The sequence below is a fragment of the Pezoporus flaviventris genome, unplaced genomic scaffold, assembly GCF_033815535.1.
Source record: "Pezoporus flaviventris isolate CSIRO_AGI_PZ_B2104156 unplaced genomic scaffold, CSIRO_AGI_Pfla_v1 ptg000018l, whole genome shotgun sequence".
Taxonomy (NCBI): domain Eukaryota; kingdom Metazoa; phylum Chordata; class Aves; order Psittaciformes; family Psittacidae; genus Pezoporus; species Pezoporus flaviventris.
The window spans coordinates 2,010,458-2,024,792 of record NW_026892566.1 but is presented as its reverse complement, the minus strand read 5'-3'; the positions used below and the strand labels follow the sequence as shown (position 1 = coordinate 2,024,792).

Sequence of the window (14,335 nt, the reverse complement as noted above, 5' to 3'; positions counted from 1 at the left end):
CAGGCACTACAGCCTCTGGTAAGCGTAATCTTCGGTGTCTGTACTTCAGCTTGTAACAAGCTCTGGTGGCGCTAAGATATTAACGCATCCTTTATTGCACTGCTTCTTCCCCCAGCGCCCTCAGACTGTCTCAGCCATCTGTTTTCAGACGTCAAGACACCAGCACAGCCGCTCCCCGCACGGCAGACCTGAGGCTCGCCCCGGAGGAGGCGGCGGTTCCCGCCCCAGAGAGGCCAGTGGGAGGGGGAGCACCGCCCCCACCGCGGGTGGAGCGCAGCCCGGCAATGTCGGCTACGCGAGCCGCGGTGCCGTGCCCGGACTCGGTGGCGGTGCGCGGCAGGGCCATGGAGCTGGAGCTGGGGAGTAGCACGCAGACGTCGCACCGGCTGTTGGCCTACAGCGATGCGCTGCTCTCCATCATCGCCACGGTGATGGTGAGCGCCCGGCCCGGCCCGGCCCGGCCGTGGCGTAGAGCCTGCCCGGCCCGGCCGCAGACCGCGGGCCGGCGGCGGCGGGACTGCGGGGCTCGGGGCAGGCTGGCGCCTAGCGGTGCCCCGGCAGCGCGACCAGGCCCGGGGCCCTCCGGCGAGGGGAAAGCACTGGAGCAACGGCAGCTGGTGCCGGGCTCTCCAGGTCGCGACCGTGCCTGCCCGGCGCTTTCGGAGAGCCGTGTGCGGTTGTTCCCTGGCCGCAGTGCAGGGTCGCGGTGCATGTGGGGGGTGGCGGGGACAGCGTTGTCCTTACAGAACTGCGGGCTCTTGGTAGGTTCGTGATTCGGAAGTTTGCGGGCACCTGCTGTCTGTTGGGTTTTAGTAAAGCTCTCGGTAAGGAGAAGAATGTCATGTACTGATAAGGTTCTGTTGTTTCAGATTTTGCCTGTGGCTCACACAAAAATACATCCCGATCAGGTATCATTTGTGTTTTGTTATATTATCTTCTGTTCAAGTACATGTAACATCCTAATTTAGCACCCCCGCTTCATTTCAAGTGCCAGACTTTCAAATAGCTCAGGCCATTAAATAACATTAAAGCCAACAGAAATTTCCCCTAGGAAAAACATCTGTTGAACTTGGGGTGAAGAGCTTAAATACTCAAGATCTGTGTAATCTGCAGAAGTTGTGATATAAAACCTGAATGAGCTGTATATTGTAGGCCATAGATTTTGTCCAGTTACTTTTGTGTGAAAAATGAACTGCCCATCTGACCAAAGCATCTTTCAGAAAGCATCTGCTCTTTTTGGTAGTACATCAGCACTTAGCAAAGTTGCTTACATACTGTGAACTGAATGCTGGGTTTTAAACCGAGTTAATAATAAATGTAATCAGGATAAGCAAAGGTAGAAAAAAGAACCTACAGAAAACAAACTTCTCAAACAGGAATGTTAGGAGACATAAATTAATCATTTGATAAATGAGTGGGTTCTTTTTAATCAGGATTTTGTTTGGTTTTTTTCTGCTCTTAAAACCAGACCTAGATGCAAATGTTTTGTATCATTTAGTTAAGGAAGCCCAGGTATGAACAGTAACACTGCAAATATGCCAAGAGTCTATTTAAGCCATTGTGGTGGTACATGAAAAATTTGTTGTGGTTAAGCCCTCCCCTTCCTCACTGTTAACATGTTACCTGCTTCTATGCTGCAAGTCTGTGCTAAGAAAACATAAGAGACATTTTGTGGCCAGCCCTCCCCTGAAATGTGTTATTACAGTAGCAGTGATGAGAGAGTGCATAAATGAATCGCACGGTGAACAGAGCATTGGGAAACAGACTGGAGAGATGTGTTGGTACCTCATATGCCACTAACTACACATTTCAGCACACTTACAAGTGTCTAGTAAACCAGTTTCTCCGCATCGTAGTAAAAAGATGGAAGAGAACTGTACTCTTGGCAGGCATTTTCAAAAAATATGTTAACACAGCTGCATGACTTTCCTTATTTGCAGATACTGCTAATAATGTCACAATGTAACATTTAACTTCCCTTTCTCTGTCTCTGCATTTCACTTTCTGTTTCAGAAACTAGGTGAAAGTGTTCAGCAACTTCTTCTAGCAAAAATTGCAGTATACTTAATGACCTTCTTAATAGTCACAGTGGCATGGGCAGCTCATGTAAGGTAAGAACAGAGTGTTTAACCCCAAAGTTACAAAAAACCTGTTTAAAAGGACAGGAAATAACCATGTGTGTGATACATTTCTGTCTTGCTGATAAATTTCTGAATTCTCTTTTGTTGGATAACATAAAAAAATAATTGTAAAGAAATGCAATGAATAACTGTAAGCAGTGAATAACTGTACTCTTATACCACTTGCAGTGGTGTAAGTGATACACAGTGATACAGAGAAAACCAAAACCAAGCATTATATATATATCTGAAATTAGAGTTGCTCTTCATTTTACTTCATATTCTAGACGGAATTAAATTTCTAACTATGCTTCAGCTAACTAACTACTTCATAACTTGTGTGCTACACAAATAGATGAACTGCTGTTAATACAGCTGGCCCAAAACTTCTGTCTCTCAGTTCTGAGCAATGCTTCTCACAAAATCAATTGCAGTATTGCAGATGCTGCATTTTACAAGCTGTGGACACCATCACCTGCCCGTGTCTTGGTAGTTAAAAAGCAATTGATGTGCAAACATCATATTGGAATGAGGGCAATTTTTGTTTGAATTTTGAAGTTAAAGAATATAGTAATATTTATAAAGTGGATTATCTGTGTTCTAACAGAGGTGTACAACTGTAATTCAGTACTTGAAGCTGATACATCACACTGCCTGCATAAGTAAATGCCAAGGCATAGTCTTTGCATAGTTGGGTTTTTCTGGAGGGTGATTGGTTCTATTGATTCTAAGCAACACTTCTGTGAAGCAGGAATTTCATTTACAAGATGTGGGGCAGTTTGGAAGAAAAGCTTATCATCTTTGTGTAAAAAAAAAAAACAAAACCAAAACCAAACCAAACAACCCTATGCTGTATGTTCAGGAGAAATAATTTTAAGCCTTAAAATTCTAAAAATACTTTGGCACTCACAGCATGAATTTGCCTCTGTTCTCCAAAGTAAAACTCAGAGAAAATCAGAATAATAGCTCTTCACATGGCAATATGAGACAAAGAAAAATCTGGGACTCTGGATGGACTCTGAACATCTGAATCTGCTCTGGAAGATCTGTGCAGTGCTACTGCAGGCCTCAGATCCCTACACATCACTGCTTCATCTGACAAGCTAAAAGTCAGTCTGGTGCCTGTAGTTTTATTTTGGCATCAGAGTATCAAATAGGCTCACTCATATTCTTGTGTGAGCAGTGGACAGTGCCTGCTGGTGAAAGTCTGCCTTTGTTCATGCTTCAGGAGCATTTGGTTGAGCAGTGAACACAGGTTGTCAGTCTCCCGTTCATTCTGAGCCTTGCCTGTGTTGAAGTAAATAGGTGATTGACCGCTGATGATAGGTGTCCTGTGGCTCCCAAGTCTTGTGCAGCTCACCAGCAGTTTGCTAGCTGTCCTGTCCCAGATGTGTCAGGTGGCAAAAGATAAAGATGTTCTGAAACAAACTGCAGTGGGAGAAAGCACACCAGTACTCTGCCCTGTGACTTGGCTGCATTTCATCCTATAGTGAAGTGCAAGTTCTCCAGAAAATCATTCTTAACTCCTGCTTCTGAATCATCCCCGTATCTTCTATTTTCCAAGGAATTTTATCCATTTGTAGCTCACTGCCTTGTTAGATTTACGATATGTAACTTGATGGGTGAGAACTGACATCTGGATAACTTCACAGATGAACTGACTGTTAACAGTGAAATTTAATTCAAAGTAAATACGTAATTTCAGGTGTAGAGGAAGGATAGAGTTGGAAGGAAGCCAGTTTGCTACATCATATGCCACTTGCCCTTCAAATAGAAATGCTCTTAATAACTTCTCCATGATTGAGATTGACTGTTCATATCTCTCTTTTTAGAGCTTTCTAAGAAATTACTTCCATGCTTGAGCTAAAGTTTTGGACTACTTGTATAAATTCTGGATGAAAGGAAATCAGGTTGTCCTATAATACCATAAATGTACAATTTTATAGTGTTGTAAAATTTATTTTGGGAGCCGGCTTGTTCATAGTATCTTGTCTTGCCTTGAAAGGTTGTTTCAGGTGATAGAGCTTATAGATGATGTCCTCGCTCTTCTAAATCTGGTGAGTCTTGTCAAATAAACTGGGTATTTAACTAGCAAGTATAGGTCAATTTTTCTAAGTCTGTATGTACATATCCAAAATAACATAATTCTGCAAAATTTCCAAGTTGGGAGGATGTAAAGAGTTTGAATTCCTCCCTGCCAGAGTGGCTGATTGGTAACTAACTTGCTTTTAACTTCCACGTTTTACTATAAGCCAAAAGAAGCTCTGCAGCAGGTTAGTCTGAAGTTCGTCTGAGGGAACTGGAGAGGCACCTATGGCAAAAGCTTTTGATTGTTCATCTCTGTTCAGCTGAAGTATCTGTCCTCCAGACTTAAGAACATTAAATGCTATGTCTTTGGTGGAAAAAAAAAAAGAAATAAAAAAATCTTAGTGGTAGGTTTGAATTACAGTATTTAGACATTTCTCTGTTAAGTTGTCCAGAAGCAATTCAGAAGCTTATCTGAAACAGGATTATGTGATCTTTCAAAACCTACCACTGAGATACCAATCTCTAAATCAGTGTTTTGAGCTTTATGCTTGCCTAAATCTTATCTCTTGAAACTTCTCCATTTATTTACATTTTTTGATTTTTTATTTTTTTTTTACAAGCCACCCTGTAATATCTTGGTTACTAGTGGTTGTAATGGGGATGCTGCAATGGTGAACATATTCTTGTAATTCTTATCTAATGTAGTTTTCAAAGCAATGCATTTCTTTGTGCTTGAGGTGGCTTTTTCTTTTAAATTTGGCTTCCTTACATATGGAGTATTTGTAATTTGAGATAAATGTTTTCCACAAACCAGAAACTCCTCTTTAGAAGGTGTGATACTCTTGGCATTGATAGTTTTCAAAGAAGTCTGTTAAGAACCACAGCAAAACTTTTGCCTGTGGTATTGGTAACAAAACTGTAGTGTTTTCTAAAATAAGCCTGTGCAGAATAGATAGCAAACATGGAAAATGTGTACAAAACTATCCGTTTGTTACAGTCAAAGCTCAGCAACTTTAGAAATATGTTTTTTTCACGATACAGCACAAGTATTTGATCTGTTTGTGTTGCATTCTCTGGACGTACCTTTAATGATGGAATTCCTTGCTTTGTATTTTGCCTAGTGTTTCAGTACACTTTTTTTTTCTTAGGCTTGTATGATGATCATAACTTTCTTGCCATACACAGTAAGTAGTTTTCTAAAATTTGACATATGTTTAAATTACAGGGGGGGTTCTTCATTTATTTGGAGAGACTTTACTAAAGTATTCAGAAACCCAGAAAAGCGTTACTGTTGTATAAACCCTGAATCCATTGTAATAGTTAAGCCTTACTTTTTTTAAATTCATAAGGACGTTATAACCTCCAGTCACTGCATGTTACAGACCAGGCAGAAAATGGGTATTGTGGAAGAAAAGTTAAAATCACAGGAAGTCGTAGTTTCCTGTGATTTCTTGTTGAAAAAACATCTGTATCAAAAAATGTTGGAGTTGTCTGATGGTAGTTTTTACATTTTTGTAAGGGAGCTAAAGCTGTGTTTCAAACTCCGATTTGGATGATAGAATATTTTCCTTTTGTAACCTAGACAGTTTTTGGTATCATTTTGACTTGACAGCAAGGTTGATTCTGACAGACATTCATTCATCTGCAAATCTGCAAATCTGATGTTCTGCACAATTTTTGGTTAGGTAACCTTTATACCTGGCAAGAATATTTGCAGCTGAACACCATATTAGCAGAACAAAACAGTTGATTAAAATGCATCTTGATTTTTATTGTATGTGTAGAACAGATTTATATGAGAGGCATCCTTTTCTCTGCAAATATGTTTTACATTATATATATAGAAATGTTAGGCTGGAAAGAATAAGGCTGTGGTCATTAAAATTATCTCTGTCAGCAACAGAACATAGTTTTTTTACTTTGACTTGAAGCTGAAGTAATTTTTGGAAGGTTTTCAATGTTACCCTGGTACTAAACCATGCTTTCCTCCCTCCTTTAATGAAACTGGATAAATTAATACAACAGGGAGCCACGGAGGTAGAGAAATTAAAAGGTTCAAAAAGGTTCTTCAAAACAAATTTTCCCAACTATCAACTTTTTTTCCCACTGAAACTACTGTTAAACATTATGCACAGCTACAAGCCAGTCTGTAGTTATTATGGAGATAGTGTCAGAGAGGTTCAGGTTTTGCAGTATCAACATAAAGCCGTCTCTCTATATGTCTTTGGTTGGGATGCCTGCCTGTGTTTGTGGATAGAAATTGCACTGAGTGGAATTATGTTGGAATGCAACACACTGTTTAGGCTTTTGAGTTTCAATATCAAATGAAGAGTGCTTCTGTTTCTCTATGGTTATTCCTACATTGCTTCTTAAATATTTTATCTAGTTGCATTCTTTTTTTTTTCTAGTTTTCCTTAATGGCCTCTTTTCCAGAGGTACCTTTTGGCATTTTCCTGTTCAGTGTCTGTGCTGTTGTCATTGGCCTTATACAGGTATTGCAGCCATCTATTTAAATTTTCACTTTTAAATAGATTTTCTTTGGTAGAACTAAAATATGTTTATTAACTATGGGTAATTGCTAAATGGGTTTTTTTGTTTGTACAGCATTCTTTCTCAAAGTTGTGTCGGTTGTAATAACATAGTATCTGTATGTAAGATGAAAGGTTGCATTGTCATGTGAAGCTGATCTGTGTCACTAAATCAGCTGTTCTCAAAGTCTACAAAATAATAATTCCTTTCCCACTCTTTAAAATTTCTTGGGCAAATAGCAATTGACTTTTCCTGTTGAGGTTATTACTGAGCTGTGCAGCCATAGCTGAGTGAACATGGTCTTTCAGTCTCAGTCCTTGTCACTTCATATTCCCTATTCCACTTCATTAAAATCTATGGTCATGACATGGATTTTTAGAGGAGACAAAATCTTGACATGCAGTGTATGGTGAAATCTCAGAGTTTCTAAGATCAGCCCTCCATGTGGGAGTGAAGAATAATTTTGCGAGTGGTTTGGAATTTGTTGATTTATGGATTTACATTTGATAAGCTGCATGTACTTATATGTAATAACATCAGTAATGCTCTTCTTCTTGCAGGCTGTGATAGTAGCATATGGATTTTATCACCCACACTTACTTAATCAACAGATACAGGTGTCTGAAAATCAGAATTTCTATAAACGTCATATCTTAAAGATTATCCTCAGAGGACCGATTTTATGCTTTTTAGCAGCAATCTGCTCTTTTTTCTTTATTCCTTTGGTAAGTTCTCCAGTTAACTGAAAACTTTGATGCAGCAGTTTATATTACTTGTATTTAGGACTCTGTATTAAAATAATTGTACCTATGTTAAATATGCAGACTTAAGTCAACTTAATATGCCAGTTCTGTGGTGCTGTAATCATGGCTGCTATTTTCTGTTGAAGTGTTCAATTTACAGATACCAATCCGTAATTATTTGATCCATGATATGGACAGTTTTGAAAGAATATTCTGCTACAGTATTAACTTTAGTTTCTGTGCCTGATTTACTTTTTTTTTTTAATGCTTCTCTTAATTCAAAATAGGTCTTCTAAACTGTAACTTAGCATCTTGCTTATCAGAAGTAGGTGAGATAATGTGTATGGTTATATGAAGTAAGTATCACACTGCACAAACTGAAGGCAAGTAAATGTAATTGCTGCACTCGGAGTGTAAGAGCAAACAGAATAAGCAGACTAGTTAGCCAACCTGCATTTCAAAAAAAATGGTTTTGGCTAAGACCTGCTCTGAGGCAGCCTTCTTCTCTGCCATCTTTAGAAGTTACAGGGAGTTGCTCCTACTTATTAATAGCTTTTATCTTTCTCAGAACTCCTGCTTGGAACCGAAATCTAGTTTTTTGATGTAACCTGAGCTTTCTTTCCTCTTATTCTTTAGGAAAAGCTGGATTTAAAAGAATTTTGAGAAAAATCCCATGGGAATTAGCAGTGTTTAAATAATACCCAGATTTGGGAGGAATTGGGACAGTTATGAATCCAAATGTGAAAATGCCTAATTTAAACTGCAAATATGTTTTCCTCTAAAACCCTTACTTCCCTCTTCTCCCATGCCTTGTTCACTAGTATATTTTCTTTAATATTAGTAACAATGAAAATAGTCTCCAAGTTGCTCTTGTGCAAAGCCTGTGCATCACTCAAGACCCACTTAGGTGTCTTTGGGACATAAGTAGTAGAATCATAGAATCATAGAGTATCTCCAGTTGGAAGGGACCCATAAGGATCAGACAGGTTAGTTCTCCAACTTCCAATGAAGTCATTACTACATTTTGTTAGCAGAATTATTTCCCTTCTTGTTTTATCTTGCTTCATTCTGGTACTAAATTAGCTATCAAAAAGTTTCAAGTTGCACATGCAAAATTCAGGAGGTGCATGTGCATTTCACATGCGCCTTTTACATGTAATCAAGTCAGAATTTGTTTTTCTGAATGTGACAATACCTGAGGATTGAGAGCAATAGTTTCATGCTAAACTTGGAAGGTAATTTATATTTTGGTAACAAAATTTAAACCGTATTCACTTTCTCTCCATAGTCTTATGTACTTCTTGGGCTCGTAATCATTTTTCCACATCTCACTCGATTCACTACGTGGTGTAAAACTAAGATTGTTGGTGAGTAACAGTATTCATGGGTATTTGTCCAGATACATTATTAGGTTGCCAACATGTTATCCAGACAGCCTGAAATGAAGTAGTTCTAGTTGTACTTCCATTTTCATACTGGGAACGTAGTGATTTGGCATTTATTGAACTGTCTGCTTCATCCAAACAGTTTCTGTCGTGCTGCCTCATTTACCTTAATTTGTGACTAGATTTGTGTAAGGCACAACACATTCAAAGAGCACTTCTGAGTAGAAAAGTTGTCTGTTTTGTCTTGAATATGCACATGCATGTACACACACACAAGTACATGAATGACGGCTGCAGACCATCTAAACCTTTTGTCCTAAAAAGGGAGAATGGAGATTGAAGAAAACAGGAAGCAAGCTCTATGCTTGTATCACTTTCTTCCCCACAATACTTTATGGTCCCACATTTTCAAACTGGCAAGAAGAGTACCTATAAATTAAATGTGTTCAGGACAATTAATTATTTAAGGTGTTCCATCTCATTAATCTAACTGCTGTGGTCTAAAGTTATGCCTTCACATATGGCTTAAGTCGTCTCAAGTGCGTGCTTCCTTCCCTCACACTCCTTGCTTACGTTTCTTGTGCCCTCTTGCGTCAGCACTAACAAATGCACAACCACACCGGCAGCTAGAACTGTTCTTAAACTGAGCTGAGGAGGTTGCCAGTGCTAGAACAGAGGAAGAGGTGGTATCATGCAATCTATATTTGGCTGAATAGATTGCACTCAAAGTGGAGTGCCCCTTTTTGAGTCCAATATAAACCGACCACAAAAACACTGAACAGATGACGTCTTTTGAACTGCCACTCCCAGGCTGAGTCAGAAGAGTAACACCTTTGTGCTTCTGCTGTTGTTCAGCCTAGCAGAAGTCCAACTGTCTACATTGCATTTAGGAACATTCCTTCGACTCCCCCATGTGGCAGCAATATTAGGCAGAAATGCTGTGAAACAGCTAAAGCCAGACTCAGAGCCAGAGAATAAACACGTAGGAACAATGCTTGTGCCTGTTATGATGGGGGCACTGTGGTGTGCAGTCAGATACATCTCACCCTGTTGTATGGCTAACTAACTTAAATTAATGCTCTGTTTACTGAGTTGTGGTTATACTTGCTTTTCATTCAGTTTCTCTAATTCCTCTGGAAGCTGGAGGTTTTTTCTTCATCCAGTCCATACTGCTGAAGTGGTGCAACTTGGCTAGTTGGCCAGTTCAGAATCCAGTCCCTAGCTTTTGTCCAAAGATTGGATTTATTTTAAAGAAGGTTATTTGATGTTCCAATGCATCCTCCAGTGGGTTTTTAATCTCATGCAGTAGAAGACCTACAGCTATTAGGGCTTTGCAATTTGTTTAGCTCAAATGTTTGGTTCAATTACAGCTTTTGAGTTTTATTCACTTGGTGGAAATGGTCTGCCATACAGTTTAAAGGACAGGGCTTTTTGGGCCCTGAAGCAACATAAACTTCAGGGAGAGGCACAGCTCCAAAAAAATGGAGTGACTGACCTGTGTGGATGCATGACAGCCTTCTTTCTACAGAGAGATTTTGGCAGGTGGAGAGAAAAAGAAAGGGAGGTCACAATAGGTTGTTTAAATACCTATTTTACACTATCTGATTTTGTCTTTTTATACTATCTGATTTTGTCTGGTGTTTGTTTCCAGGTCGTAGAGATGAAGAGGAGGAACACCACAGCTTAGAAACCTTCACTTTTTACCTCAGTGAGCCTCTAAGTAAGGAACGAATCGAAGGATTCAGTGATGGAGTCTATGCTATTGTAGCAACCCTGCTCATTTTGGATATATGGTAAGGCTTTGTGTTGCCTCTTACGCTTTCTGTTATTAAATATAATACTAACTTTTGAGGAAATAAAATTATTTCCATTGTCCTTGACTTCTAAAACCTGCAATGGTTACTTTGAGTATGATTTTCTGAAAAAAAAACACAAAGAAAAGATAATTCTAATGCCCACGTTTCAGTAGTAGTGATCTTAAGTCTACGTAATGTGTCCTGGGGTAGACACTTTTAAAGAACAAAGTTTCAGTTTTGCTTAGTCATGTTTTCAGATACAAAGCTTTTATCAAAAAAAAGGTATTTAGTCACTGAGGCAACTTTACTACATGGAAGTAGAATGGAATGCCAACTTAGATTGGGACTTCCTTTCAGATCTAATTTATTTGCAGAGCTGTTATTTGAAATGCTGTTTCTAAGTCACAAATTGGAGAAATACAAAGTGGATGCCTGTTGTTCTCTGCTTGCTCAAAGTAAACAGTGTAGTTCAGTTTTGCTTCAGATGTGTTTTTATAACGGTAATATGCAAAGTAAAGTAAGTTTTCTCTCCACAGTGAAGACAATGTCCCTGATCCCAGAGAAGTTGAGGAGAAATTCCACGGCAGCCTTCTTGAAGCTTTAAGTGAATATGGACCAAACTACCTTGCATACTTTGGCTCATTTGTAACCATTGGTCTCCTGTGGTTTGTCCATCACTCACTTTTCCTTTATGTAACAAAAGCTACACGATTAATGGGACTGCTTAACATACTTTCATTGGCTTTCATTGGTGGGCTTCCACTAGCTTACCAGCTGACCAGTGAGTTTGCAGAGAAGTCTCACAATGAAATAGAAGCCATTCAGGTCAGCTGTGTTATCACTTTCTTTGCCAGCATATTTCAGTTTGCAATATGGACTACAGCCCTTCTCCATGAAAGGGAAACTTTGCATCCTTTTGCTAGATATGGTGGCAAGGAGCATGCTTTCATGTTTGCCAAGCTGGCTCTCTACCCTTGTGTAAGCCTTGGGGTCTTCTTTCTAACATGCTTGTTAAGTGAATTTAGCACAGCAATTTTCCATCTTATGCAGATTGTAATCCCATTTGCTTTTCTTGCCTTGCGCATTTTTGTTAGAATTGCTTTAACTGTCCTAAGGTCTGTGATGTCTCTCTCCAGACGGAAGGTTGTATTATTAGAAGAAGAGGAGGCATGTCTGTCTCCTACTGAACCACTGTCCTGAATTTCTGTGCAGTGCATGTGAAGTTAGAATATTAACTTCAGTTCTTCTGACTCACGTAATCTTCATGTTTGGATTATACTGACCTAAACTAAAGCCTTCATTGGCCATAACTGGGGCATATTTTAAGTTTTAGCTGGTCATGCTTGAGACCCTGTCTCCAAAACCTGTAACTGAAATAATTGGGTAAATAGGGGATACAAAGAAAAGCATGTTCCCCTTCCTTTAGAGTTACCCTTATGAAAAAAATGCTGCTTGACATGTAACTGCACTGACGATCAATTAAGAAGTGCACAAACACATGCCCTGCAAAATGTCCTTTTTTTTCTGACATAGGGCAGCAATTATGGCAGCCAAACACAGGTACAGAAGCTGGCTGTGCTACTGTAAGATGGGGAGCAAGGCTTGAAAGGCATGGAGACCTCTGCATTTCTAGATAGTGCATCATGTTACACAGATCGCTACTCCGTCCCCTTTCATCACCCTTTTTTTTTAAGGTTACAATGTCTCTTCTTTATAGTCAAGAACTTGTGATGGCATTTTGAAAGTTACTTGTGTTTGAGTTGTGCAGAGTATGGGTTTAGATGGGAGTCGCAATTGTGACCATGTGCAGCCTTCAAGGCTAGCTGCACACAAGTTCTTCAGGCATATCTGCTCTTCTAAAAGAAAAAAAAAAAAAAAAAAAAGGTGCATTTAACACGTGAGGATGCATGTGGTTATGTATCCAAGGTTTGAACCAGCTTTAGTATCTCCCAGAGAGGTGATTCAAAGACTAGAGGTAAAATTATTTTCAGTTCTGAAGCAGTTGCTCATCTGAAATGAAAGATTTGGATTTCTCAGGCTCTTCGTGTCTGTTTTCATATTGAGAGAACATCTTTCCATCCATTCTGATGGCATTATGTCATATTCAGAGAGAGTGTGTGACTTTCCTGCCACAAACAAGAGTTCCCCATCAGGTAAGGAGTTTTTCCCTAAGTAGAAGCTAACCAAGGGATCACACAGATTTCTGAGTCTTGCTGAGCAAGATAGCAAAAAAACCTATCCCTGTAAAGGTTCCAGTCCATGGCATGTTGAAGTTTTTCTACACTTATGTTCAGTTTAATAAGCTTTATGCCTACCAAAAGTTACACTGCAGAGAGCTGTTCAGAAAGAATGGGCAAAGTCATCTAGCCTCCGGCTGCCCTGGAAGCATTTACATTTCTTTTTGGCAGAGCCTGTAGTTTGTATCTTGAACTGTCTTAGTGCCTGACAATTTTAATGCCATATTTAAAGGCACTTGAGGGATTTTGTTGTTCCTTTAAAAAAGAAAGAATTAAAAATACTGTAGCAAACTATGTCTGGAGTAATTCTTAGTGAAGATAAATTCTGGTATCTCACTTCAGTTGAGATCAGTCTTGAAAGCACTTGTGCTTTTGGTTTGAAGCACCCTGATACCAATATGTAATTGTAGTATTGCATACTTCTTGTGAGAGAGTATGTTCAGATATCCAAGGGAGTTTATACCTGTCTGAGGTAAAATGACTTTTGGGAGGATTTTGCATTGCATTTGTATCACAGTGTTTTTCTGATATTTAATAAAAGCACTTTTGGTTCTATATGGTTTTGTTTCTAATGTGTAGCAGGCACATAATAAACAGTGAATATGTGTATTTGTAATAAATTTTCATCAGTGAAAAAAAATCAAATCTTCTAGCCCTTTATTTTGGTTCTGTTGGTGAAAGTGAAGTCTGATGTCTACAGTTAAAATTATGTCAGACATACTTTTTTTCCATTCAAAATCATCAAGGTCCCTTCCAACCTCAATCATTGTGATTTTCTATGAAACACCCTAAAGCTTGTAATGTGATGTAAAGAAATGCTGCTTCTAATTCTGTTGGTACTTGAAGAAGACAAGACCTGAAACTGAATCTGACCATGGAGTTTCATTACAAGGATGCTTTGAAGAGTAGTTAATTTCTGTGTATTGGCTAATTGGACTCTTTGCCTGTAGTCAAGATACCATTATTCAAATCAAATTTACTAATATCTCAGAACCTAAACTTGAAGGCAAACTTAGACCTGAGGTTTTGTATAAACAGAATTGATTTAGGATTACTCTAATACTTTTGGGAAGTTCTGGAGAAACAAACTGCATTTCAGAATGAGACATTAATTTGAATTGCGTGATTCTCAAGTAGGAAGAACATTCCCAACCTAACTGTAACTAGCTGCTCTTTACATAATTACTAATGACCACGGGTTTTCATCTCTAGAAAAGTAAAGCATCATGATTATAATCCCAAAATCATAGAATGGATGAGGTTGGAAGGGACCCCTGGAGACTGTCTAGTCCAACCTTCCTGTTTAAGCCTCAGCTCAAGTTAGTTGCTTAGGACTTTATCCAGTCAGACTTTGAGCATCTGTACAGATGGAGACACCAGAACCACTCAGCAGGTCAACCTGCTTGAATGTCCAGTTGCCCCCAGAGTTTAAAAAAAGGGTACATTTTTCTTCCATTTAAAAGGATTTGTTGCATTTCAGTTTGTGTCCATTGATCT

The 14,335-nt window shown here is 39.1% G+C and overlaps 1 protein-coding gene across 2 annotated transcripts; it reads left to right on the top strand.

Moving 5' to 3' along the window:
- Nucleotides 1–245: 245 nt before the first annotated feature.
- On the top strand, nt 246–13,393 carry TMEM175 (transmembrane protein 175). Of its 2 annotated transcripts, XM_061455056.1 has the most exons (10): nt 246–434; nt 870–908; nt 2,014–2,111; nt 4,126–4,177; nt 5,297–5,332; nt 6,557–6,640; nt 7,238–7,402; nt 8,709–8,787; nt 10,457–10,598; nt 11,138–13,393. In XM_061455056.1, the coding sequence occupies exons 1-10, from the start codon at nt 285–287 to the stop codon at nt 11,799–11,801; spliced, it is 1,509 nt and encodes a 502-aa protein (XP_061311040.1). In that variant the 5' UTR covers nt 246–284; the 3' UTR covers nt 11,802–13,393. The 2 variants fall into 2 exon arrangements, with proteins under 2 accessions (XP_061311040.1, XP_061311041.1); XM_061455057.1 differs by lacking the exon at nt 2,014–2,111 and having other exon boundaries at nt 371–434.
- Nucleotides 13,394–14,335: the final 942 nt, after the last annotated feature.

Excerpts from the sequence above, each read along its gene's own strand:
- TMEM175 (XM_061455056.1), top strand. The coding sequence starts at position 285 with ATGTCGGCTACGCGAGCCGCGGTGCCGTGCCCGGACTCGGTGGCGGTG. Across the intron at positions 2,112-4,125 it reads GCATGGGCAGCTCATGTAAG|GTTGTTTCAGGTGATAGAGC; the intron begins GTAAGAACAGAG and ends TTGCCTTGAAAG. Across the intron at positions 10,599-11,137 it reads CTGCTCATTTTGGATATATG|TGAAGACAATGTCCCTGATC; the intron begins GTAAGGCTTTGT and ends TTCTCTCCACAG.